Source organism: Ovis canadensis, chromosome 24 (assembly GCF_042477335.2).
Source record: "Ovis canadensis isolate MfBH-ARS-UI-01 breed Bighorn chromosome 24, ARS-UI_OviCan_v2, whole genome shotgun sequence".
Lineage (NCBI taxonomy): Eukaryota > Metazoa > Chordata > Mammalia > Artiodactyla > Bovidae > Ovis > Ovis canadensis.
Window position 1 is genome coordinate 48,953,667 of NC_091268.1, and position 27,109 is coordinate 48,980,775.

Consider the following 27,109-nt stretch of genomic DNA (forward strand, 5'->3'; position numbering starts at 1 on the left):
TGGGGAGGAGGTGAGGTGGGCAAAGATGCAGAAGGAGGGGTGAGGGGAAAGGGGCACCTTATTTCATGCCCAGTGACGTTTATTGGCTCCGTGGAGGAAGAGGCCAGGTGACTGGGCCTGGAGAGCGGAGGAGGGGGTGCATGGAAGGGAAGAGGGGCCCTGAGAATCAAGGGCAAGGTTAGGACAGGCCCCCTCACGGAATCCAGAAAGGAACCAGTGACGCAGGAAAGGGCTGCTGAGTAATTCTGAGGTTGGAACTGCACCTCGGTGATTTTCACAGCCACTCCACGGAGCCTGAGTAAGGCTCTTTGTGTGCTGGGGACACTGTGCTATTGATGGCGGGCAGCTATCGGCTGTGGCCAGGCAGGGGTCAGCCCACCTGGGAGTCTGCCTTATACTCCAAGTGTGGCCGAGCAGGGTGGGGCAAGTGGGCCTGGCCGGGGTTCGGGAGAAGCTGAGAGGGGGGCGTGCCTGCCCTAGCAAGGGGCACAAGGTCGAGGGTGCCCTGGGGGTGACCCTTGGGCTGGGGAGTCACTCCATCTCTTGGATGGGGACAACTGACCCGGGTCAGGCCAGGAGAAGAGGGGCTGACAGTGTCACGGCCTCTAGTTCTCCCTGTCAACCGCACATTTTCCAACAACTATTCACAACCGAGTGGGAAACCCTCACCGCATTTCCAGCCAACTAGCTGCTGTGTGCTGTCGGCGCCTAGGGCTTTTCTGACACGGAACATGCCATCCTTACTTGGCTTTCGCAGCCACCTCGGAGGAACGCAGGCCTGTTGTGAAGGAGTCTGTGTGCCCTTGGCCCTTCTCTGGGTGGGTAACCATCTCTAAACCTGCAGCCTGCAGATGTGCCAGGAGGTCCAGGGTCCCGCGGCCCTCACCTGTGCTTGCCCTGCCCTCTTTAGCAGTCACCGTCCCCTATGGCTCATACGAGTCCAGTCTTTTGTCTGACCTGGGTTTATTTTTTTCCCATCAAGGGTCCTTGAACTAGACTCCTCAATACAGCCAGCCCAGGCAGACCTATCCTGCATTAACTTTCTGACTTGTCCATAAGGACTTCATGACGTATGTGAACATAGGTCCTAAGTGAGCTCCATTTATTCCTTCTACAAAGTGAGGATCTTATTTCTCTGTGCTGGGGAATGGAGGACCACAGTCAGGTGACCTCCCGTCCCTGCCCTGGAAGCTCAAAACCTTGGGGAAGTCAGGTCAGACCATCTGGTTACTGTGGGGTGTTGGGAACCAAGGGTTTGGGTACCTTGGAGGCAGCTATGTCCATCTAGGTGGTCAGGGAAGGCTGCCTGGAGGAGGTAGCCTTTTTTTTCTCTCGCTCCAGGTTTATGCATATAACTATCTTGTTTCTTGTATAAAAAAATTAAAATGATTTTTTAAAATATGAGAAGTATTTTAATACCAAGAAAAGAGGAAGGTTTGTGATTTAACAGACGAGGGGCAGAGAAGTTTACTCTTATGCTGAATGGCCCATTTCCCATTGTTGTTGGGCTGACCATCGGTTTGCTGGGGCACACGCCCTGCCTCTTTGTGAGCCTTGGCGGCTTCCACTCAGGATGCTGTCTTAAGCTTTGGAAGAGGAGTCGAAATGCGGTCTGATCTGACAGCAACACACAGCGGGGCACAATGTGGGTCGCTGTGAACACTGAGGAACTTCAGGTGGCAGCCTGGCCGGAAGGCAGGGTGCCTGGCAGGGAGTGGCTGGAGGCAGGCCAGGCCTCCTGTGCTAAATTAGGGAGTTTGAACTTTATCTCAAAGGGTACTGGGAGCTACTGAAGCATTTAAGCTGGAGCAGGACACGGCGAGCAGGTGGAGGAGGTCTGGAGACTAGGACTGGAGGCCGGGGGAAGGGTGTCCAGTGAGCAAGGTGAGAAGCCATGACCTCTGACCCAGGCAGGGCAGAGACACGGAGCACAAGGGGTTGACACAAGGGACACTCAGGAGGCAGGGGATAAGGCTGAGCAGGAGGAGGGTGGGCAGCAGCCCCGAGGGTCTGGCTCAGGCCCGGGGTAGGGGGAGCAGCCTGAGGGACACGACTTTCACATCCTTGTGTCAAGGATCTCGGGAGTCCCGCGGGAGTCCCTCCAGCACAAGCCCCGGCAGCGGGACTGGGAGTCAGGCAAGCCTCCTCCAGGCGATGATGACTCTGGCGCATCTCCACCCACTTACCCATCTCACAGCTCTCCTCCGGAGGTTCTCAGAAACCAGCTCAGGTCCCGCGCTGGGAACTTGGATTCCGGTTGCTTGGGCTTCCCGAGAGCACCCAGCTCGGTCACTGCACAGACACTGAGTCGCCAAGCAGGACTAAGTGCAGGGCTCTCTCTGGGGCCTGAGACCTTTCTCTGGAATCCACCTTTTTCAAACTGGCCGTCTGTCTGGAACCTGTCTCCTGGTACTGTTCTTGTTTCCTGACATTTCTCAAAGAGCAGCCTTGAAGCCCCCCCATTCCCACCCAAGTCAATTCCCCTTTTGGTTGGTGGATTTTCTGGGTCTGACTCTTCTCCCTAGAAGGGTGTTCCTCCCTCTTCTGAGCATCAGTGAGGGTGTGCTGCTGGGAGGGGGCTGGTATAGGGGGCTGAGGGGGACGTGGAGATCTGACTCAGGTCCTTCCCCACAGGCAGCTGCACTTTTAGTCTGAAGGGCTGTAAAGAAAACCACATTTGTAAGAAAAACATTTTTGGCTTAGTACACTATATCATATTGCATTATTATCTATCTGAGCGCACACACACACACACACACACACACACACTTCTGCTTAACTGATGCTCTGGATTAAGTGTGACTACTCATCATTATTAGGTCATTCATCGTGACTGGGTTGACCAAAGCGATCAGAGAGGTCAAGGTGAGCTTAACGAGGTCGAGAGAGCAGCAGCCAAGAGCCTAGCCTGGCTCCTGAGATCCAGAGAGAACAGGGGTCTTTGGCGTGCTGGTCACCTGGGGAGGGGCCTGCCGGGCTCCCCAAGGCCTACAGGAGGGTCTGATTTCTCAGCCAACACACACACACACTCTGCTGGCCCCATGCCATCTGTCTGCCCACATGACATAAATGCAAAGACGTCTTTTCTCAGACGGGCACGCGGGTCCCCTCGGGGCTGCAGCCCCTGCTGCGCTCCCGGCTGGCTGGAGCGGGTCCCTTAGGCTCCCTTGTCACAACTCACCGGCCTGCAGAACCTCTCCCTCTAGGCTGAGAACTAACCACACTCGACATCTTTTCCTCTTGAAAGAAAGGCAGGGGCCCAGGAACTAAGGCAATGCCCAGCACAGACCAGTCTCTGAACAGCTGGGCTGGGTGAAGCAGCTCGGGCAAGAGAGAGAGAGGCAGAGAGCCGTCCCAAAGGTCACCACCCCGCCCAGGCTGGGGCACCTGCAGCAGCCCAGGCAGGTGGGCCGCGGTTTCTGTGGGCCGCAGGGCTTGCTGGGAAGCATAGAGCGGGTTATGTCGCCACCTATCGCCCAGCTTGCTCAGCAAAAGTCAGCCAGGGCTCCGGGCCTTGTCTCTAACAGAAAAGCCCTCAGACCCTGTTCAGAAGACAGCAACAAGCCTGTGGGCGTGGGGAGCGGGGAGGTCTCTGAGCATGTGGCAGGACAGGCCGCCCTCTCAGTTAGGAGCACTCCAGCTCGGCCCTCACCGCGTGACCAAGGCCCAGACCTTCCTCCCTGGGCTCGGGCCATGGCTCTGAATGAGACAGTGAGGGTCGGGTGGGGAGAGCAAGGCTCACAGAGGAGGACTGAGCACCAGGGCTGGGTGGGGACAGCCAAGCCCTTTGGGAGCCAGAGGCCTGTCCAAACCAGCCCCGCTGTCCCATGATGGGGAGAAGTGGCCCTGACTTGGAAGAGCCCTGGGGCAGTGTCAAAGTCCCTCGAGGCCAGTTTGTTCCTTCCTGGTCAGGGCAGGGCCATTGCTCACCTCCCAGACTCGTACCAAGAATGAGCAGCAGCAATGAGGTGAGGGCCCCGGGCGGACCCTCAGGTGGCAGCTATCACCACCCAGCACCACACTGTCCAAGACACCGCGGGGAGGCTGGCTTTGTAACACCTCAACACACACATTTTTGCAAGACTCACCGTCCACAACAGTGCAGGAGGACTGGCTGGCTCCCAGGTTTCCAATTAACTCTCTTGAAACAGCTCCCCATAGAAGGGAGCAGATTTCAAGGGAACCCCAATGCAAAGGCACATGCATTTACCCTCAGGTCACAAAGAACTGCTGTGGCTCCAGAGAACAAACCCAACCCGCACTCTCACTGGCCCAACTGGTCTCAGTGAATAGCTGTCCCTCTACTCAACACAAGTTACACTGGATCTTGCAAAGACAAGGAAGTGTTTTATTTACTTACAACAAAAAAACATCTGTAACATAATTCTCCCTTTTCAAAGCTAAGAGCCCTACAAAATACACAAAGCAATCCCTATTTGTATTCACCCAGGGACGAGAGCAGCAGGAAGGGGGCTGGGACTGGGGAAAAGCCAAGGACTAATTCTATTTGGAAAAACAAGCAATTGCCTTAAAAATAGCTTTGTCCTACTCGTCAGCAGCTGCCCTTTCACCTCCTCTGCGTGAAGACGTGAAACAGAAAGCAGCAGCTGTGAAAACACTCCAGCAGCGTCAGTCAAGACAGGGCCGTGGCCTTGGACTGCAGAAACTCAGCCCCTCTTCCAAGCAGGTCGTGCACACAGTCTGCCCCGAGGAGATCCTTCCGGAAAGCGCTCTGCCCACCTCGCATAATGATGGAGAACTCCAGGCAGCTTCTCTTGCTTGTTATTAGCTGCGAAATCTAGGAATCAAACACAGCAGTTAGAAACACAGTGGGACTCAGCTGTCCCAGAGGGCGCCAGAGCCAGTTCCGGGTCTGAGTCCAGACAGGAACCAGGGACAGACAGATGCCCCTAGGGGGCAAGGGCCCTAAGGGGTGGGTCCTGGGAAATGGTGACCTGTCAATAAGGTGGCTTTGAAACTTCAAGAACATCACCTCAGAAAATCAGAACATAAGGGCCCCTGAGACCATCTAGTTCAATTTTACTGTTCAGATGAAGCCCCCAAATAGATGACTAACTCCTGAGTGTGGGCAGAGCTCTCCTCATTGGTCCATCTCGATTGTTCCACAAGGGCTACACATCCTCAACCACTCGAGGATGTCAAAAGCACTCCCAAAGGGCCAAACGTACAAGCGGCTGCTTTCAGGGGGACACATGGGCGGCACTGACCACTAGGGAGGTAACCAGACAAGACGCCTGGACAGGCCTCACCCAGAAGCTCCACAGGATAGCTGGCTTCGCCACGGAGGCCGGTAACTCGGGCGCTGACGGCAGGGACCCGGTGTGGTAGTCTACCCAGAGCCGGGGGGTCCAAGTGGGCTCCCAGTTCCACTATTTCTGGCTCTGTGACCCTGGGCCAGCTGTACCCCTTGCTTCCTCACCTGTCAAACACTCCTACAGGATATACTTCACTGAGCTGTCGCAAGACCAGTACGACCTCGACTGAAGGTGGGAACACAACGAAAGCTGGCGGGACAACCCACTGAGGGCTCTGCAGCCACTGCCTCCCCAGCTGGGCCCAGAGCCGTGGGAAATGCTGGGACACAGGGGTGGGCGCTGGCTGACACGCCGGCCCAGCCTGGGGCCCTGGCGCATGTGGGTGTCCAGGGCTGAGGGGCGGGGGTCAGAGTCAAGAACACATCCTTCATTGCCACCTTGCTGAACAGCAGCTTCAGGGTGGGGGAGAGACACCTGCCTGAGACAGCCCCCTCAACCCAAGCCCTGGGAGAAGCAGGTGGGCCAGTGCAGGCAGCAGAGGAGGCCAGTGCTTTGTGAGGATGCCCATCTTGCTGCTCACTTAAATCTACCACGAAGAGTGCTTTTCTGTGCCTCTAAGTGCTGCGGCACTCTGCTGGCTAAGCCTGCTTGGCTGCCCTTTATAGTACATTACAGAAAAACATGGCACCAGTGAAATGCAACTGACACACCTCCTGGGACGTTCTTCAGTGGGATAAAGAGATAAACCAAAACACATAACTACTGTGAAGAAAAATCATCAGGCTATGGGGACACAGAAGGACGTCAGTTGTTATTTAACATAAAGTAACCGGAAAGACCTCTCCAAGGAGGCGACATTTAAGTAGACCAAGCTCTGAACAGTCAGAAGGGCTTTCCCGCTTGGAGGAAGGTCAATGCAAAGGCCCAGAGTCAAGAACATGACTGGAGAGCCTGAGAGGTACCAGGAGGTCTGTGTGGGCAAAGTGGAGTGAGCACAAGGAAGAAAACCAGCAAGGGGGCCTGTCACGCGGGCCACAGAGGCACTGAGAGGGCTTCAGGCTCACTCTCCCCAGTGGAGGTCACTGGAGCTTCTGAGCAGGGAACTGCCTTTTTAGGGATGAGGCTGGCTGCTCTGTGGAAGAGACTGCGGGGCTGAAGAACCAGTCGGAAGAGTAGCCCCTTCGCCTGTGCCAGCGCTCATCATGCAACCCAAGGAAAACTGAGGACTCCTGTTAACCTACGAAGAGCAAATGCAGCTTCTTTTTGCCTCCAATTCTTCTACTCAGCTTACAGGTCTTTCATTACAGAATGTCCCATGACTGTGTCTGCTTAGGGAAGGAATATGCTCTTTTGTGTTAAAGGCACTCAGTCCTCTCCCAAAGCAACCAACTAAAAATGCACAATATTTCTATCCCTACTGCAAAGATTCAACATTATAAACCACAATAAGAGGCCAAACGGTAAAAAAAGCTTATCTTTGTGACAGGAAGGCATTTGATAACAATCGTTCCTGACAGAAACTTGAGTATAAAAGCATTTCCTTAGCATGACAGAAAGGAGACTGTATCTTCACTGAAAGCCTGGATCATGCTGAGCAGCATAGCAGCAACAGGCCCACCCACCATGGTCTCGCAAGATGTGGTGCTGAGCCGTCCGTCACCACCATCTAACACTATTCTGGAAGTGCTCAGCCCACAGGGGGAGACGGGCTCTGAATAAGAGAAGGTGGGAAACAGAGGACAAAGTTACCATTACTTGAATGACGATCGTATGCCTAGAGTATCCAGGGAAGCAACCGACATTTTACTATCAACAAAACAAAACAAACAAACAAAAAAACCCCCAAACCTGAAAAACTCAGAAAGAAAAACAGGCAATTTATAGAAAGGATACTTGAACATCTGAAAAGATGCCTGATGACGGACATGTCAATACTAATAACAAGATCTCATTTTGGATGCGCCAAACTGGCAAAGATTAAGGCATCTAACAAAACTGACGATGGCAAAGCCAAATAATGGAATCTCAACAGCACCAAAGGGGATATAAGCTGGTACAGAAGCTTGAGAGGTCACTTTAGTGACTCCTGGATCAGCTGAAGTTACACATGTATCACCCAGTGACATGACATTTAAACAAACATCATAGAAAACTCAGCTGAGGGGATAACCATGTCATCTGTCTGTCTGCCTATCAATCACTGCTAGGAAGATAAGGATTCCCTCGTAGGATGGAATGCCGCTGAGTTGTTTTCTTAAACTGAGGCAGCTCTTTGTATGCTAACCTAGAAAACATCCAAACTGCATTATGGTATGAAATGTATACTTCTATTTGTGTGGAAGATTACACAGACACCCATAATCCTGAATATTCACAGAAATGCTTTGGGAAGGACACATAAGAAACGTCAGTGGTTACCTCTAGAAAACAGGTTTGGAGACAGGGAGCTTTTATTCTCCACCTTCTGGGTTAAAACCATAAGCACATAGCATTTTTATAATTTAAATTAAAATACTGACAAAAAGTTACAGGGCAGGAGGATGGTAGAAGAAACGCAACAGCAGAATGCTGATAACCACACTGTCATGCTATTCTTTCTAAATCTGAATAGGTTTGAAAATATCCATAATAAAAAGTTTAATCATCATCAGTGAAAACAAAAACTCAATCCAGTCTGTGTCCCGTGGACTGACTGTAGAAATAAGCCCTGTGTTCAACATTTACACAGCACAAACGTGCACCTGAGGATGCAGATGGGCAAGCAGAATGTCCAAGATCAGATACTGGGGCTTGTGAAGTTCAGTGAACAGAATTTTCAATTTGAAACTAATAAAAAGGGACGCTTAAGCATGAACGAAAATGCATCAAAATAAAAAAGTTCACATTTCATTTTGAAAATCCAATACTCATTGTATACTAAGGTGCAAAAGGCAGAGAGAAAGCCGTCATGTACCCGGGGCTCAAGCAAAGATCAGCCAGGAGACCTACAAAGACAGAAGTCAGACTCGGGCAGGGAACACAGACAAAGGTCCAGGAGGGCAGACTCCAGCTGAATATATTAATACTAAACAAGCTGCTTCTGAGGAGCGTGAACCCCAGGCCTGGGGAAAAGGCACAGTCACTGTGAAATAGAAACTCCAGCAATGATGTGATCAGTGTCCACAGTAGCTGCACAGAATAGTGGGCAGTAATCAGAGAAGGGTGTGAGAACCTAACGAGAAGACAGGGAAGTGGTGTAATCCTGGGACCTGGAGCCGGAGGCTGTGGAGCCTGGGGTGTCTCTGTCTGAAACCCTAGGTAAAGGGCCAAGGGCCAGGCGGATAAAAGGAGTTCCCACGGCGTCGTGAACCAGCCCTGCCCGTCCACAGCCCTGGTCTAGAGCCTGTGAGCCACAGTGAGCGGGCAGACGTGAACAGTGTCTTGAGAAACCTCTAGAACAATAGATCTTCCCCTCTTGGGTGTCATACAGCCTTTGAAAAACTGGTGAAAGCTGTAGATCCCTCTTCAAGTCCCAGGTAATGCACAAGAAGGCGAAGACTCCTGGACCCGCCCTGAATCCATTCAACTACTTCTCTAACTCAAAATGCATCCCTCAATCAGAATAAGCTGGTCTGGGTATCTCGAACATCCAACTGAGAAAAACTTACCCAGACGCCCGAGCCCCTCACGTACTCCACGATGTGATGTTTGGCCACCCCGCCAGTTGGCTGTGCCCTCTGGCCTCTCGGTCCCCCTCCTGCCCCTCCTCCTGCCACCGCCACCTCGCAAAGCCAGCCCTCACTGCCGGGCCCGCCTCATCTGCCTGTCCCCACCTTGGCCTGGCTGCTGGTGGCCAGCTCCACACGGACTCCTCCTGCTGTAGTCCCCTCAGCATCCCTGGTCCGCACCTCCACCCAACTACTTCTCTCTACTTCTCAGCACTGGTGGGAGGCAGGCATCGCAGAGTGCTCCCTTCCTGCTGGAAACACGCATCGAGCTGAGTGGTCCCCTGAAGCCTAGCCTTTCTAGGTGTAAACTGAACCCGAGCGCGCCCAGGCCTCTGCCCTGACCTGGGAACTCAGCACGCTTCCTCCGATGACACCTGTCAGCGCTCACGGCCATCAGCTGCCACAGCACGGAGGGGAAGACAGCAAGATACATGACAGACGGGGTCAGAAGTGCCGCCACCGGCCACCCGTTTCCAAGCAAGGCTTGCGTTATCCACCGTGTTGGGTTTCTAACCACCCTGCACCCGGTCCTTTCCTCTTCTCACGAGGATGTCTTGAGAAAGCCGTCTACCTTACTGTGCTCCACGGACCAGCTGACCCACAGCACCTGGAAGTTCGTGACAAACAGCAAGTTTGGGGCCCCAGCCAAGCTGCTGAGTCGAGCCCCTGGGGAGGGGCCCACCAACCAGGGTTTGAGGATGCTGGGCCAGCAGCACGGGCTTGCTCCCTGCCTTGCACCTCCTGCTCTCAGTGCGTGGGGGGCGGGGGCAGGCGTGTGGTCTTGCCTGCATGCCCCCCACTCCACACTGGGATGAATGACTGAGCCATTTCCCAGTCTTTGTCCTTTGTGTTGGCGGGCGTGCTGCAGCTGGCCACTCCTCTGTGAAATTCACCCCCTGGAGGGTTTCTTTTGTCCTGTTTTTGTTTCTGCCTCTCCTGGTGTCAGAGACCCCGCTGTGAAGCTGACAGCAGCTGTCGCTTGTCTCTGCAGGACACGCAACTACTCAGGGGCTCCTGCGTGGCTCCTTGAAACCCACCAGAGCCTTCCCAGCTAACCCTCCCACTCGTCCCCCGGGATCCCAGCCTGTCCTCTCGGTTCCATGCTGTGCTCCCAGGGTCCCTCCTCTCTCTACACCTCCTCCTGGGTGACTTCATGTTCATTCCTGACTACTGATGCTCGCTTCTTTCATTCTGTGCCTGTATCCTTACTCATCTAAGTCAGGGCCTGGGTTACACAGGCCTAGAGACACGGTTTTTTCATAATTAGGTAATTATGAATCCAAGAAATCAAAAACAGACTGAGCCAACATTTGACAGGAACGAAGGAGGTACAGAGAGATCTTAAAGATCTGATCGCTGCATTGTACAGACAGCAAGACTGCAGCCCAGAGGGGTTCAATGACTCGGCTGATGTCGCAGAAAACAAGCTAAGTCTGAGAATCCAGATTTTCCATGTTTCAGCCCCCTACGGAAAGGTAAGGGCACGTCAGTAATCACTGATTTGAAGACCAGAAAAAGGACCCTAGTCTATCTCCTGAATTTAACTAACTAGCCTTCGTTGACACCTCACTCACAAAGAGCCCAGAAGTAAACCTCAGTCGGCAGTGGGGCTCAGGGCCTGCTATGCTGTCAGGACTCTTGAGAGCTCCTTGGAAAGCAAGATCAAACCAGTCAGTCTTAAGGAAATCAACCCTGCATACTCTTTGAAAGAACTGATGCTAAAGCTCCAATACTATGGCCACCTGATGAGAACAACTGACTCACTGGAAAAGACCCTGATGTTGGGAAAGACTGAAGGCAGAAAAAGAGGGCGACAGATGATGAGACAGTTGGATGGCATCACTGACTCGATGGACATGAATGAACCTGGGCAAACTCTGGAGATGGTGAGAGACGTGGAAGCCTGCCATGGGCAGTCCAGGGGTCATGAAGAGTCGGGCATGACCTGGCAACTGAACAACAGCAACAACAGCGGCTGCCAAAAGGAGCTGTGAAGAGAGGTGAGGGGGCCGAAGAAACTACCAGTGGAAACATTTCCCAGGAAGCGGCACATCAAAAGGTGCCCACGCAAGTGGAGTATTTACAGGCACACAACAAAGGGATGGCGTCAGAAACCTCCTGAGCTGGAGGCAAAGGCACGTCACGGATTTCCTAAAGATCAAGGGACTATCTAACAGTCTGCCTGGAAAATGGCACGGCCCTCATCCAACAAGAGGATGGATGCCCAGTTACTCCCCGGAAAACACACCTCTGTTGGGAGGAGTAAAAGAAGTGGAGATCCAGGGAAAGTCAGTCAGAACTGACAACATATAAAATCACAAAAATACACTGAAGCAAGTTACTATTTATTCAGGACTCAGACACGTCTAATTGGAGGCATGAAATACCTTTATAGACTCTACAGTGGATTTGAGTTTCTCCTTAATCCCTTTGGGAAGAACAGGATCAAGCAGATTCTCATCTGAATCTGGTCACACACTGTGAGGGATGATGATCTCCTCCTAGGGTTTCCTGGCAAGTGACCAGTACAGGTCGGACACAGGAAGGCTATTTTGGAACACGGGAACCCCTGACCCCAGAGGACCCCCGAGCCTCGGCACTGAGCTCTGTGGAGCCTGCAGCTCCAGGGCTCACTCTGGCCGACACTCTCTGAACCAGGACTAAAGGAGCGCTAGAACCTCAACTACAGGAGCTTATTATTAGCCTTTATTTCTACCTGAGCCTCTTGGGAGCTGCTCTGACTTTCCAGAAAACACTTTCAAAAAATCTGTAAGGATATTCTTTCCCTGAGGCTGGCCAAGCAACATGGCTCAATCTTCTTAATTCTGTAGCCCAAAGGCTTCAGCTTCTCTTGAGTATGGAGAGCAGAGAAGAGGGAGGAAATTCCTAAACACCTAAGAAAGGAATTAAAAAAATCCCTGAGCAATCAGTGATAACGCCCCAGCTAGAGAGAGAAGTTGAATGTATTCAAAGCCTCAGACAGCATCTGGGGGTTTACATTTCAAATCAAATGAAAATGGTCACAGTTGTTTACACACACACAAAGACCTTCACAGAGAAAGGGTCTGATTTTCTGAGCTTTATTCCTCCCCCTGATCTGTAAAATAGGCATAATTTCTCCCTCAAAATATGATGGGAAGATTAAATGGGCTTATGGACATTACAAAGCACTGTGGACACAGACTGATGCTCAGACTCCAAGAAGAGCTATCAGCAAGCCTGTCACACCCTGAGCTCTCCTGCTCCCTCATGACAGACCTCTGCTTACTCCCACAGGCCACGTGTGAGCACAGGGTGGATTCCAGAGACCACACAGAAAGCAGCCACACACAGAAATGTATAAACACTCAAAACAACCAGAAGAAACTATGTGAACGTGCATAACAGACATTTAGTAAACAGCCATCACATGAAAAGAGTTCTTACAAACCAATAAAGAAAACGCCCAAGAGTGAGCAAAGGACAGCAATAGGAAATATGCACAAAGAATATACGGCCCAATAAATATGCCAAGGTGTTCAACCTCACTAGAAATTGAGGATATGCAGATTAATACAGAATTTATAAGCTAGTGTAGGAGTTGGAGCCCAGTGCAAAGCTCCTCCCTGTGGTATTTAAGGATCTCAAAGCATTTCGGTTGGCACCCATCTATTCAGCCTTAAATTAAGAAGGATGAGTTGAGAAGACCTGCCCAGGTAAACAGAGCCCCTGGTCAAATTTTCTTACTGTTTCATTCTTAAATGTGAATAAGCAGCCAAGAAACACCAACCATTTGTGGAAAGCCTGCAACATGGAAAAGAGAAAAGCAAATGAGCAGACAGACAAGCATTTCAGAGAATGAAAGAAAATTTTAAGAGTGACCCTTATCTTTGAGAGATACACAGGGAAATCCTTGTGGATGAAATGACATAATAATTGGGACTCCACACCCTCCAAACCCAGCCAGAGTCCTGCTTAGAGATTTTTCAAACTGGAGCTGCACTGGCTCAGAGGAGGGCAGGGTGGGTTAGGAATTCCCCTCTGTATAGAAAGGCTGTGGGAACGGACGCCTGGGCCTCCTCAGGGCAGGAGAGGAGGCAGCGAGGAAGGACGGACTCCCCAAGGCCCTCCATCTCTACCAGCCGAGTTCTGAGTGCTCAGTGTCTCCCCAGATCCCGTAGGCTCCCCCAGGGTCCCCTCAGCAAACCTCTTCTGCAGTGAACACTGTTAAGGACAGGTTTCTGCTATCGGCAAGAACATGAATCCTGAGAGCCAGTACGGGAGTCAGCTGGGAAGGCAAGGATTCAAGGAGGTGAGGCTGGTGTTTCGGCTAATTCATACTTGATCCAGCCACCCTTTACTGAGTGCCAATCCCATGCTAGGCATGGTTCCAGATGCTAGAAAATACAAAGGTGAAAGAGACATGGCCCACTGATCTCAAAAAACTAAGTTTACTGTCACCAGAGGCTTAGAGAATATAATTGAGGGGACTCTTGTTCCATCAGAAGAAACAAACATTTCAGAAGACAAGACGGAGAAAAGTCAGTAGCTTCTAACAGCCTGGAAGACAATGGATTTTAAATGATCCTAGTTAGTTAAAACTAGGTTGGTGACATGATCTATTGATAAAAAGCTAGATTTCTGAAATGACTAACCAGGTACGAGTACAATACAATACAGAAAAGGGGAGCCGAGAAACCATGGATGACACAAAAGTTAACACGTGTTACAATCTCAGTGGCAGTGGGAATCTGCTGGTGATACAGACAGACTCGAGACTTTGGGACACCCCAGAAGCCATCTCAGAATCAGCAGCTAAAAAATGTCTCCTGGACGCAGAGAGGTGGGAGGTGAGGACAACAGAGAGGAAACTGTCCTGTTGGGTTTCCAAGGCCTTGTTCCTAGGACACACCTGGGAGAAACAGGATGTTCATTAAGCAGAAGGGCCTGCCAGCTCATGGTCCAAAATGTCATGGTGAAAAGCCACTGGACCTCCATTTCTGCCGGACACCAATGGTCATCTGGCTCATAGCTCAGGAGAGCTGTGAACACACCGGTGTCCCCACAAGGCCTGGAGGCCAGGGTCACAGGGTCATGGTCAGCAGTGACAGTGACGCTGGCGTGTGACACCAACTGTCTGTTTCTGATGGAGCAGAGACAAGAGCGTACGGATCACTCGTGAGAAAACTCTGGACTGAATGGGCCTTTTCTCTGCCTCCTTCTCTCAGGCCTCTTTTGTAGAGAGACAGAGCAGGAAACAAAGAAGAGATTTATCACCATGAGCCCGTTCGGCAGCTGTTTTCTTGTTGTCTCTCGTTTGACTTCTCTTAAGAGAACAGAGCTATCTACTCAAGCCAACCAGGTGTTTAAGGCAGGTGATTTTGTTTCCATTAATTTTCTGAAATAACAGTAAACCAGACAACAGAGTTACATCATGCAGTCCTGGAGAAACCAGAACCTGGTGTGTAACCCCCGGTGGGGTGTGTTTGCTGAAGGACCAGGGGTCCGCCCCCTGCTGCCCCAGCACCTTCCATCTCTAATTCTTGGAGTAAGTGGAACTTTAGCGGTCACCAACCATCCCCACCCTCGACATCTGAATCAATCATCATTAACAATGTGTTCAATGGAAGGTAAGGTTGGAGGCTTTCAGGTTTGGGGGAAAAACCAGATAAAGCATCATCTTCATTGCCCAGATAAACCACCACATTAATAACCATAAGGACAGCCTCACTACTGTGAAGGAGATGAATAAAAGCCATGAAACATTTCTGCTTTCACGTTTAGGCTTCAGTTCAGTCGCTCAGTCTTGTCCGACTCTTTGCAACAACATGAATCGCAGCACGCCAGGCCTCCCTGTCCATCACCAACTCCCGGAGTTCACTCAGACTCACGTCCATTGAGTCCGTGATGCCATCCAGCCATCTCATCCTCTGTTGTCCCCTTCTCCTCCTGCCCCCAATCCCTCTCAGCATCAGAGTCTTTTCCAGTGAATCAACTCTTAGCATGAGGTGGCCAAAGTACTGGAGCTTCAGCTTTAGCATCATTCCTTCCAAAGAAATCCCAGGGCTGATCTCCTTCAGAATGGACCGGTTGGATCTCCTTGCAGTCCAAGGGACTCTCAAGAGTCTTATCCAACACCACAGTTTAAAAGCATCAATTCTTCGGTGCTCAGCCTTCTTCACGGTCCAACTCTCACATGCATACATGACCACTGGAAAAACCATAGCCTTGACTAGATGGACCCTTCTCAGACCTATGAATCTAGCCCGAGCCCTGGATGGACCTTCCAAGTCTTCCGTGACCCTTCAAGAAGGCCCACAGCACGGGCCTGCCTCTGCAACACAGCGGCCCACGGCTCCAGGAGGGAGGGCTCCTCTCTTTCCAGTGGGCAGCATTTGTCACTTGGGGACCAAGGAGAACAGCCCACCTTCTCACCCAGACAGCAGATGGCCCCTGGCTTACGACAATCTGATTCACAACTTCTCTACCATACGATGGTGCCAATTCGATACTCATTCAGCAGTGATGTTTATACATGAAATTCTGAATTCAGATCCTTTCCTGGCTTGGCAGCACACAGCCCCATGGGCTCTCACGATGCAGGGCAGTGAGCTAGAGCTCCCATCAGTCCAGTGATCATGAGGGTAAACAACCGATAGCCTGACAGCATTCTGAACCCAGACAACCATTCTGGTTTGCTGTCAGTACAGTGTTCAATAAATTACCAGTCAACACTTATAAAACAGGTTTTCTGTGGATTGATTTGGCCCAACTGTAGCCTAACGTCAGTGTTTCTGAGAGTGATTAAGACTGGTGAGGCTGGAGCTTGTTTCCCTGATGGTCCAGGGGTAAAGAATCTGCCTGCCAATGCAGAAGACACCAGTTCGATCCCTGGTCCAGGAAGATCCCACATGCCGTGGAGCAGACAAGCATGTGTGCCACGACTGTTGAGCCAGTGCTCTGGGGCCCAGGGGCCACAGCTACTGAGCCCACAGGCTGTAGCTGCCAAAGACATGCTCCCTAGAAGCCGTGCTCCGCACTGAGAAGACCACATACCACAACTATAGGGTGGCCCCCGCTCCCACAGCTAAAGGAGAGTCCACGTGGCAACAAGGACCTAGGACAGCTAGAAATACACACGTAAAATTATTTTTAAAAAGGAACTCATTTAAGACTGGTGAGGCTAAACCACACTGTTCCGGGAGGACATAGTAAATGCATTTTTGAGTTAACGGTATTTTCACCTGATGATGGGTTCATCCTGAAGCTTTTTGTGTGTCAGCTTACCTTTAGTTTTCTCCTACTGTAGAGCCATTGTCACCAGGAGCAAACATCCGGTGACACATTTCTCTCTCTTTGTCCATGTAGTCCCTGTAATAACTGCAGGAAGAAATACCCAGTAGTTAAGAGACGCGCAGCAGCTATGGCAAGTGACACCTGGCGGCTAGAATTCTCCACTCAGGGCCAGAAACACCGCAACTTCAGCAGGCCTCAAACCCAATCAGGAGGGGGTGGAAACAATGCTGGAGGAGGGGGGCAATGGGGGTGCTCCCCAGAGGGCTGTTCAGGAAACCCTTGGACAAAAAGCCCACCATCTGCAAAGACAGCAGCGTCGAAGGCTGGGAGCCACTGTCAGGCTGTCGGCTGCGTCCAGCTGAGCAACACCTCATACTCAGAGATCTCTCATTTATCTTGGGGCTTTCCTGCTAAAAAATGGTCAGATTCCAAAATTTTTACACCTTTCTTAACAGGATGTTTATAAATACTAGAAAGGAAATTTTTGTAAGTCTTCAAGGCCTGAAATGCAAATAGTTGGACCCAAGCAGGAGGTACACACACCTTGTGCTTTTTTTTTTTTTAATGTCAAAAAAGCTTTAGGGCTTCCTTGACAGTCCAGTGCTTAAGAATCTGCCTTGCAGTGCAGGGGACACGATTCAATCCCTTCACGCCTCAGGGCAGCTACACCCGTGGGCCACAACTGCTGAAGCCTGCACACCTGCAGCCTGTGCTCTTAAACAAGAGAAGCCACTGCAAAGACGACCCCAGACTGCAACTATCGAGCAGTCCCCGCTCGCTGCGACTAGAGAAAGCCTGCTCGCAGCAACAAAGGCCCAGCACAACCAGAAATAAACACATGCTTTTTAAAAAAGAAAGCTTTAACCAGCAATCTGGATTAAACGTTTAAAAACGTTAACATAAGTAGAGAAACCTCACCGATAAAGAGAAACAAAAGAACACCTTAAAAAAAATAACAGTGGTTATGAGGCGATGGAATTATGTTGAAATTTTCAAAGTTTTCTACAATGAATATGTAGCTTCCACAATCAGAAAAAGTTACATTACTGAGATACTAGTATCGGTATCACCTGGGTAACAAGAGAGTCATCCTAGGGAATGCCTCACACCGGAAAGAGCCATTTCAGATCAAATCAGCATCTTTAAGACATCTTTCTGCAGTCAGTTGAGAACAGAGGTTCTCAGCTGGCAGGGAAGAATATCTGAAGAATGCTGCCCTTTCTAAAAATCACACTGGCCACCTCTTTAGGGTGTTGCCTGGTAAGGAGGACAGGGAGGTGGGCAATGGTCCAGACGTGTGTGGTTTGGAGGTCTGTCTTAGGCCTCCACCCCTTCTCCAGAGCTGCGGGTTTAGAGAGCTGAGCACCTCCTAAAGCCAGCTCTAGGGGGCGCTGCCTCCTAACATGGGCGTGGCAACATCAAACAGTTCTTTACTGAAGTGAACAGGCCAGAGCGGCAGATACACCACACATTTCTTTCTCTGACTGTACTCCTGCAAACAGTGGTCTCACCTGGCCAGTTTCTTCAGCTCGTTATTGATGTCGTGATTGAAGGGCTGCTCCCTCTGGGCTCGGACTAGAAAATCCCGGGCCTTCTGGTACTCAGTCATAAGGAGACAAGCCTGCTCAAAGGACAACGTTACAAGCACACTTTAGGCAAGAGCCCTGCGGCAGTAACACAGTTGACCGCCGCCCTGCGGCCGTTCCTCGAGCGTTCCATCCCAGGTCCCTGCCCTCCCGCTCACCTGTCCACAGCGGAAGAGGGCCTTGGCGTTCTTTTGGTCAATGATCAGAGCCTGCTCTCCATAGCGCAGGGCCACAGCGGGGCGCTCCAGCCTCAGGTAAGTAAAGGACAGGTTGAGGAAAACAAGCAGCTTAGCGGTCTCCACCAAGTGCTGCTCTTCAGGGGCCGCTGTTCGCCGGTGGAGGAGCAACAAGGCCTGCGGAAAGGAAAAGACAGGTGGTCGAGAGAAGGTGGTCTTATGTACAGCAAACCCTAAGAATACACACACACAATCAGAGCTAAAAAATGAGTTCACAAAGTTGAAAGACACAAAATCAATATATGTGTTAGCTGTACTTAACAACAATTCAAACAGGAAATTAAGAAAACAACTCCATTTATAATAGTACCAAAAAGAATAAAATAAGTGGCAATAAATTTAAAGTGCAACACTTACAGACTGAAAACTATAAAACGTTGTTGAAATTTAAGATCTCAGTAAAGGGAAAGACAGTTCATGTTCACAGATTAAAACACCTAATTCTGTTAAGATGGCAATAGTGCCCAAATTATTCTACATTTTCAATTCAACCACTGCCAAAATTTCAACTGCCTTTTTTGCAAAAATGGTCAAGCTGATCTGAAAATTCATATGGAAATTCATGGGATCCTAACACTTAAAAAAGGCGCGGTGAAGGCAGGGTGGTCAGAGAGAGAACAAAGTTGAAAGACTCACACTCTCTAATCTCAGAGCTTCCTACCAAGCCAGTGTGGTCCCCATACAGACAGACACGTAGATCAATGGAACAGAACCAACAAGGCAGATGGAGAATCCAGGAACAAACCTATGTACATCTAGAATCAACTGATTATTAACAAGGTGCCAACACCACTCAACGGAGAAAGAGTAGCCTTTCAGCAGATGGTGCTGTGATAAATGGATGTCAGCAAGCAAGAGGATGAAGTTGACTCCTACCTCAGACAACATACAATTAATCAAAATGGACCACAGACCTAAACCTAAGAGCTTAACTGTAAGAAAGACTCTTGGAGGAAAACATGAGTGTAAACCTTTGTAGTCTTAGATGAATTCTGACACTGAAAGCACAAACACCTAAAGAATAAATTACCGGGACTTTATCAAAATTAAAAGCTTTTGTGCTTCAAAGGACACTATCAAAAAAGTGAAAGAACAAAATGACTGAAGGCTGACTGATGTTTAAGAAAGATCATTATAACAGGCAGTCACCGGTTTCGGTCAACAACATAGAATGGTTTGCTGCTGTCACTGTCCATGCCTTCAGATAACTTATTTTGACTTTTGAAATAAAAAGACATCTTTTCCTTTTCAGGAATGTACAAAAGTAAAATAACAACCACAGAATAGGAGAAAATATTTCCAAATCACATTTGATAAGGGTTTAGTATCCAGAATAAAGAACTTTTACAACTCAACAATAAAGACAATCAAATTTAAAACGGGCAAAGGATTTGAATAAACATTTCTCCTAGGAAGACACACAAATAGCTAATAAGTATATGAAAAGACACCCAACATCATTAGTTATCAGGGAAACGCAAAATCACAATGACATACTACTTTACACCCACTAGGATGTCTGTAATTTTAAAAAATGGAAGGTAAGTGTTGGTGAGGATGTGGAGTAACTGGGAGCCTTGTATTGTTGGTGGGAATGTGAAAAGTTGTAGCCACCATGGAAAACAACTTGGCAGTACTTCAAAAAGTTAAACAGGTTCACCATATGACCCAGCAATTGGGCTCCTAGCTATGTACCCCAAAGAACTGAAAACATCAGTCTATACACAAAAACTGGTGAACAAATGTTCTTAGAAACATTATTCACCATAGCCATAAAGTGGAAACAACCCAGATGCCCACCAACTGATGGACATAAACAGGAGGCAGCAAGATCCCCGTGGCTACAGCCGAGAGGCTCAGGCTGCCAGGCCCCTCTGGCCACGGAATTCTCCAGGCAAGAATACCGGAGTGGGAAGCCATTCCTTTCTCCAAGGGAAAGCAATTTCTGACCCAGAGATCAAACCCGGGTCTCCCACATTGCAGGCAGAGTCTTTACTGTCTGAGCCACCAGGGAAGCCCCACTAAGACCTGCACAACAGAGTATGTTATTCGTCTATAGAAAGGAATGAAGTACTAACTCACGCTACAGCCTGGATGACACCGGAAACATTACGCTGAGTGAAAGGAGCCAGGACAGGATAAATGCCGCTATTACTCCACGTACATGAGTACCCGCAATAGACAGACTCACAGAGACAGAAAGCAGAATAGAGGTTGCCAGAAGCTGGGGGCAGAAGAAGTGGGAGTTACTGTTTACTGGATAAAGAACTTCTGTTTGAGATGATGAAAAAGTTCTGGAACAGGCAGTGGCAATGGTTGCACAACATTCTGAACATACTTAATGCCACTGGGTTATATACCTAAAAGTGCTTAAAACGGTAAAACTTATGTTTGGCAAATTTTACAATTTAAAAAATAAAATTTTTAAAAGGAATAAACTGCTAATACATACTACAACCTAGATAAACTCTGAAAGCATTTTGCTTCCTGAAAGAAGCCAAACACAAAGGATCACATGCTTCATAATTCCATTTACACATAATATCCCAGATAAGCAAATCCATAGAAAGAGTAAAACAGGGATTATTGGGGGTGTAGGAGGGAATGGTTGGAGAAGGAAATGGCAACCCACTCCAGTGTTCTTGCCTGGAGAATCCTAGGGACAGGGCAGCCTGGTGGGCTGCTGTCTCTAGGGTTGCACAGAGTCGGACATGACTGAAGCTACTTAGCAGGAGGGAATGGTAACTGCTAACAGGTTTCTTTTTGGGGTGATGGAGTGTTCTGGAATTCAGTAGTGGTAATGGCTGTACAACCTTGTGAATAAACTAAGAATTACTGAACTGTACACTTAAAAGTGTGAATTTTATGCTACGTGAATTATATCTCAACAATAGTAAGCAATAAATGGCTCTGGGAAAACTGGACAGCTATAGGCAAAGAACCAAATTGGACTACTTACTCAGACCACACACAATTTCAAGATTTAAAACGCAGGCTGTGTGCTATGCTCAATCGTGTCTAACTCTTTGCAACCCCATGAACTATAGCCCACCAGGCTCCTCTGTCCATGGGGATTCTCCAGGCAAGAATACTGGAATGGGTTGCCATGCCCTCCTCCACCAGGGGATCTTCCTAACCCAGGAGTCAAACCCAGGTCTCTCCCCATTGCAGGCAGATTCTTTTCCATCTGAGCCACCAGGGAAGCCCTTAAAATGTAAGGCCTGAAACCAAAAAACTTTTAGAAGAAAACACAGACAGTATGCTCTCTGACACCCACGTTTGGAATACTTTTTTGGGTAAGTCTCTTCAGGCTGAGGAAACAAAAGCAAAAATAAACAAATCAAACTACATCAAATTAAAAAGCATAGCAGAGGAAACTATCAACAAGAAGAAAAAGCCACCAATGAATGGGAGAAGATATCTGCAAAACAATATATCCAGTAAGACGTTATTATCCAAAATATACAAAGAACTCACACAACTTAACATTAATAAACAACTGATTGAAAGATAAGCAGAGGACCCAAATAGACATTTTTCCAAAGAAGATATATATACAGCCAGGAAGCACATGAAAAGATGTTCAACACCACCAGTCATCAGGGAAATGCAAATCAAACCACAATAAGGTATCACCTCACACCTGCCAGAATGGCTACCATCAAAAAGACAACAAATAGCCAGGAGCTGGCAAGAATCTGGAGAAAAGAAAACCTTGGGCACTGTTGGCAAGAATATAAATTGATGCAGCCACTATGGAAAACAGTATGGTTACTCAAAAAGTTAAGCACACAATTACCATATGATCCAGCATTCCACTCCTGGGTATTTGTCCAAAGGAAACAAAAACACTAATTTGAAAAGATATATACACCCTATGTTGACTGAAGTATTATTTACAGTAGCCAGAGGCGACTCACTGGAAAAGATCGTGATGCTGGGAAAGATTGAGTGCAGGGAAGAGAAGGAGATGACAGAGGATGAGATGGTTGGACGGCATCACCAACTCAATGGACATGAGTTTGAGCAAATTCTGGGAGTTGATGATGGACAGCAAGGCCTGGCGTGCTGCAGTCCATGGGGTTGCTAACAGTCAGAAACCACTTAGTGACTGAACACCACCACTGAGGCATCCAACAACAGATGAATATTTAAAGGTGTGGTATATATACATAATGGAATATTATTTAGCCCATATAAGATGGAACAAAACCTCACCATCTGTGACGAACAAATGGACCTAGAGGCTATTATGTTAAGAGAGAGAAAGAGAAGAAATATTTCCCTCCTCTTCCAACAGAGCCTCCATTTCATTCAAAGCAGCAACGTAGTAATTAAACCATACTTTCCAGCTTCCTATCTGCATACAGCTAAGGGCAAATGGACATTCACCATAGGATATCATGAGAAGTCAGGGTAGGAGAATTCTGGAAACCTTGTAATATGAATACACACACCAGACTCTTCTTCCCTCCCTTCTTCCTGCCCAGATGACCACATGATGCTGCAGGTTGAACTACCATCTTGAGAAGGAAAAAGATAATAAAGACACGCTTAAGGGCAGCTGATCAGAGAGACCTCTGGAACGTTCCCTGATGGCTTTGTGGAACAGCTGTTTATGCTGGCCTTGAAGTGCCTCCCTTCTTATGTGAGAAAAATTACATCACTAGTTTTTGAAAAAAATTTTCAGGATTTTGTGGTTTACAGCTGAATGCAAATCCTGAATGTTCAGGCTCGCTATGCAAATGAGACAAAAATCAGAATGCCCCTAAACTTTATCCTGTTTGCCTCTATAGCCTAGGGGGCAAAGTTGGGCACACAGAAAGTACTCATAATATTCGTGAACGCGTTACAAAGCAAACAGCGGATTCCTGTCAGCAGAACCTCCACAGGAAGCCAAATCACAATCAGAAGCTTGGCAAGAATGGCATTAGATTCAGATGAATGTCCACTGTCAAAGAGATAGGAAATAAACATGGCAAATGGGGTAGAGAAGTCAGTTGGTAGAGGACCCAAAACTAGAAAGAGAATTTAAACATTTTTTAATTGAAATACACAGTCAAGTACAAAAGCAAGCATCGAGCTCGATGAACGATCACAACCTGAACACACTCATGTAAACCACATCCATACTAAAACATTACCAGGTTCCCCTAAACCCTGCATCCCCTCTCCCAGTTTTTAGCCCTCTGGCATGAGGATTTTTAGGTTAAGATTTTTCTTAACAGTTGTAGGTGAGAAGAAGGGACAGAGATAAAGTCTCTCTCTCTTAAAGGAAGTTTCCAGGGTCTAAACTTACACTCTGAAGCAGTCTTACCCGTTTATATCTCACTTTGGCATCATAGAAACGATTTTGGCGGAAAAGGTAGTTGCCAAACTCTCGTTCAGTAGCTGCCACCTTTAGGACCTTCTGAAGTGGAAACTGACTCTGTTGCTCCTAAGGATCAAAAACAAGGACGTCAGCAAGGAAACTGAAAGCCCCACCGCCACAGCGCCAGTGCCACTAGAGCTGTTAGGTCTGTTCCTTTAGACCACGACCTCTGCCGCCGCAGCTGTGCCGAGCATGGGCTAGGGGCCTGCGTAGGAGTCATCTCTAAATCCCAACAGAAGCCACAGCAGGTAGATGTCATTACTGCTGTTTTACGGATGAGGGCCAAACGGAAGTCCACTAGTTTAGACCTGCCCAGAGATGCTCCCTAAAGAAACAGTTTCTCATAGAATTAGAAGCTGATGGAACTTGCCAAGCACAAAGTTCAGGTCTCATGACAACCACTCATCCAGCAAGTGTTTGACAGTCCTGGTCTGCCCAGAGCTCTGCTCGTCTTTCCGACCATGATGCTCTACCCTGGGTACACATCAGAATTACCAGTGGAGCCTCTTTTTAAACAGACATCCTGGCCCCACCCCTACTGCTGCTAAGTCACTTCAGTCGTGTCCAACTCTGTGCGACCCCATAGACGGCAGCCCATCAGGCTCCCCTGTGCCTGGGATTCTCCAGGCAAGAACACTGGAGTGGGTTGCCATTTCCTTCTCCAATGCATGAAAGTGAAAAGTGAAAGTGAAGACGCTCAGTCATATCTGACTCTTAGTGACCCCATGGACTGCAGCCCACCAGGCTCCTCTGTCCATGGGATTTTCCAGACAAGAGTACTGGAGTAGGGTGCCATCGCCTTCTCCGGCCCCATCCCTAAACATTCGAAATCAGCATACAAGAGGTGGGACTCAGGTTTTCTGCAAGAACCTCTGTTTTGTGAAAATATGAGAAAACGGTAGTGCCTCTCCCTTGCGGTGGTGATGGTTTAGCCGGGGAGACATCATGCGAACCTGGGGTGGACATCTAAGGCCACGTGTACAGCCAGGGTGAGACAGCAGGACAAGGAGCACCCATCACTGCTGACGATTAGAAGCCCCATCTGTACAGGGTAAGTTCTGTGTGAGGCTACAGAGGAAAAGCAGTTTTAAAGCTATGTTCAGACAGAGGCCATCCATCCCAGTTTACACCCAGCGTCCTCGTATCCCATCAGTTAGCAGTGCCTTTCCCTCTCAAGGGTCCTGGGTTGGACAACAAATTACATAGTCAACCTAGTTATGAGCTACCAGTGCTTGACTTGCTGAAAACCAAACAGCACTGAGAAGCGAATACTGTCTTTCAGGCAGACCTAGGCAAATGGTGACAAAGGGCAGCTCAACCTGCTGGTCCATAACCCTGGCCGAGCACAGGTTCCCACACATCAGGGCCAGCAGCACTCAGGCAGACACACACTAGTGAGTGATAAGATACTCCTCCCCTCCATCTCTCCACACCGGGGCCTTGGTCAGACCCTGGGGCTGACGATCACCAGTGGGGTAGGATAATTACCTGAAACACAAACCCATCCCTCTACCAAAGAGCTAACATCTGTGCTCCAGAACTTACGGCTGAGAGGGCACAAAACTTGTCCGACTCAGCAGAGTCCAGGAAGTCGAGCAACTCGATCTCAAACAAGACGGTGGTGTTTGGGGGGATCAGCGGAGGGCAGCCCAGTGTTCCGTAGGCATAGGTGGGTTTGAACAGGAACCTGGCCAGCTCCCCTCTCCGCATGCTCAGAAGGCCCAGCTCCATGCCCCACAGTGTGATATCTGGAAGAAGTGACAAAAAACGCGGTGGAAGCTGGCCCATTGCCCCTCACGGCCTCCCCTTTCACATCCGCATCTCTCCGAAAGGCATCCCCAAGCCTTCTGCGTTGTCGCCCCAATTCACCCCGCCCCCAGACTCCTCCAGCTGCCGCAGTGTCCTGGCCTTGACATCTTTGTTCACAGGGTTCCTTCTTCCCGTAATGTGTTCTCCTACCCTCTCACGCCCGGCTTCTACTCTGAGCGAGCTCTTATTCAAACTTTAGGGCTCATTCGAATACCCCATCTGAGGTGAACTATTCCCAGCTGGAATGAACTGTGCCTTCATTAAGCATTCCCACCAAACACTGCTTATACGTTATACCGCCCCCCAGATTTCACCAGCTTAGTTGTCTGGAGTGTGTCAATCTCTACAACACTGGTCACAGCCTTTCTAACCATATGAGTACATCCTTTTTTTTCACTCTGCCTTATGGAATAGTCATTCAACAAATGTCTTCATAATAAACAAAGAAATATGTACACGCCTGGTTACGCCACAAATGCAAAGATAACCCTGCCAGGGAAGCCATCTCCCAAATATCTAGGTCTCAGAGGAGAATGTGGAAGACAACACGGCTGGTTTAGCAAAACCCAGCCTCAGAAAAACGGACTCAAGTGCCCTGGATAGTTTTCTGGTCCTCGGGCACTACCCTGTGTCAGTTCCCCCAAGCAACTTCTTTTTCCCAGATCCTTATCTGAACTTCCTTATCAGGGCTTCCCTGGTGGTGCAGAGGTTAAAGCGTCTGCCTGCAATGTGGGAGACCTGGGTTCGATCCCTGGGTTAGGAAGATCTCCTGGAGAAGGAAATGGCAACCCACTCCACTATTCTTGCCTGGAGAATCCCATGGATGGAGGAGCTTGGTGGGCTACAGTCCACGGGTTGCAAAGAGTCAGACACGACTGAGCGACTTCACTTTCACTTTATCTGAACTTGGGCTACCTGGTGGCTCAGATGGCAAAGAACCTGCCTGCAATGAAGGAGACTTGGGTTCAATCCCTGGGTGGGAAAGATCCCCTGGAGAAGGGAATGGCAACCCACTCCAGTAGTCTTGCCTGGAGAATTCCAAGGACAGAGGAACCTGGCGGTCCAAGAAGTCACAGAGTCTGACAGGACTGAGTCCCCAACACTTTCACTTTCATCTGAACTTACCCTCTCCAAGTTTCATGAGCCGAGGAGTTTTCCTAAAGCAATTAGAATCAAAAGGCTTGTCCATGTGCTCCAGATATCCAGAATATTTCACTAGGAAAAGAAAAGACACTCATGCCTCCATATCAAATCTCTTTGTCACCCAGAAACAATGTTAAGTACCTTGAACTTGACCCCTACCCCCCACCCCATGATTGCAAAAAGTTTTGCTCAACGTTTAGATGCCTACCCTTTGGCGGTGTGGCTCAAGAGCTGGGCTGATGGCCTCCCAGAGCCCCTGTTCACGGCTGTCTCACACAAAGGGTAATGGGTTTCCTCACTTACCCCTTGAAACCCAGCCCTTGGGCACCGCCAGCCTCCCAGGGCAGACGGCACCTGGGCCCGGCAGCCATACATACCGAGCACGGAGGCGTCCGGTGTCACCAGCTCTCCAGCTCCCTCTCGAATGACATCCTTCAGCACGCCTCGGTCCCCCGAAATGTCCAGCATCCTTTGACTTAAGCGCTGGTATGGAGACTTATGGGGGATGAAACACACCACCTCAGAGCCCTGGATGGACACCCTGACTCTGCCAGCTCCAAACAACCCCTACTCCCCGGCGCCCGGGCCCTCACCTGTCTGGGGGAATCGTCTCTTTGCAGGACTCCCGGGTTCCGGGCGCTGCCCCCCATTTCCGTGCCGCCTGCCCCTAGGCCCCGCCGCCCTACGCCCCACAGCAATGCGGTTG

General features: G+C 49.3%; 1 protein-coding gene across 1 annotated transcript; it reads right to left on the bottom strand.

The window, feature by feature from the left end:
• Nucleotides 1-4,327: 4,327 nt before the first annotated feature.
• Nucleotides 4,328-27,053, bottom strand: FKBP6 (FKBP prolyl isomerase family member 6 (inactive)). The gene is made up of 9 exons (XM_070289471.1): nt 26,997-27,053; nt 26,781-26,898; nt 26,386-26,475; nt 24,997-25,199; nt 23,398-23,517; nt 18,003-18,197; nt 17,770-17,879; nt 16,250-16,342; nt 4,328-4,798 (listed from the first exon to the last, which is right to left on the bottom strand). Exons 1-8 carry the CDS (start codon nt 27,051-27,053, stop codon nt 16,252-16,254), a joined length of 984 nt encoding a protein of 327 aa, XP_070145572.1. The 3' UTR covers nt 4,328-4,798; nt 16,250-16,251.
• Nucleotides 27,054-27,109: the final 56 nt, after the last annotated feature.

Coding starts and splice junctions, on each gene's coding strand:
- FKBP6 (XM_070289471.1), bottom strand. CDS start 27,053: ATGGGGGGCAGCGCCCGGAACCCGGGAGTCCTGCAAAGAGACGATTCC. Junction 26,476..26,780: donor ACCGGACGCCTCCGTGCTCG/GTATGTATGGCT, acceptor TTCTTTTCCTAG/TGAAATATTCTGGATATCTG. Junction 25,200..26,385: donor GCTCATGAAACTTGGAGAGG/GTAAGTTCAGAT, acceptor CACTTCTTCCAG/ATATCACACTGTGGGGCATG.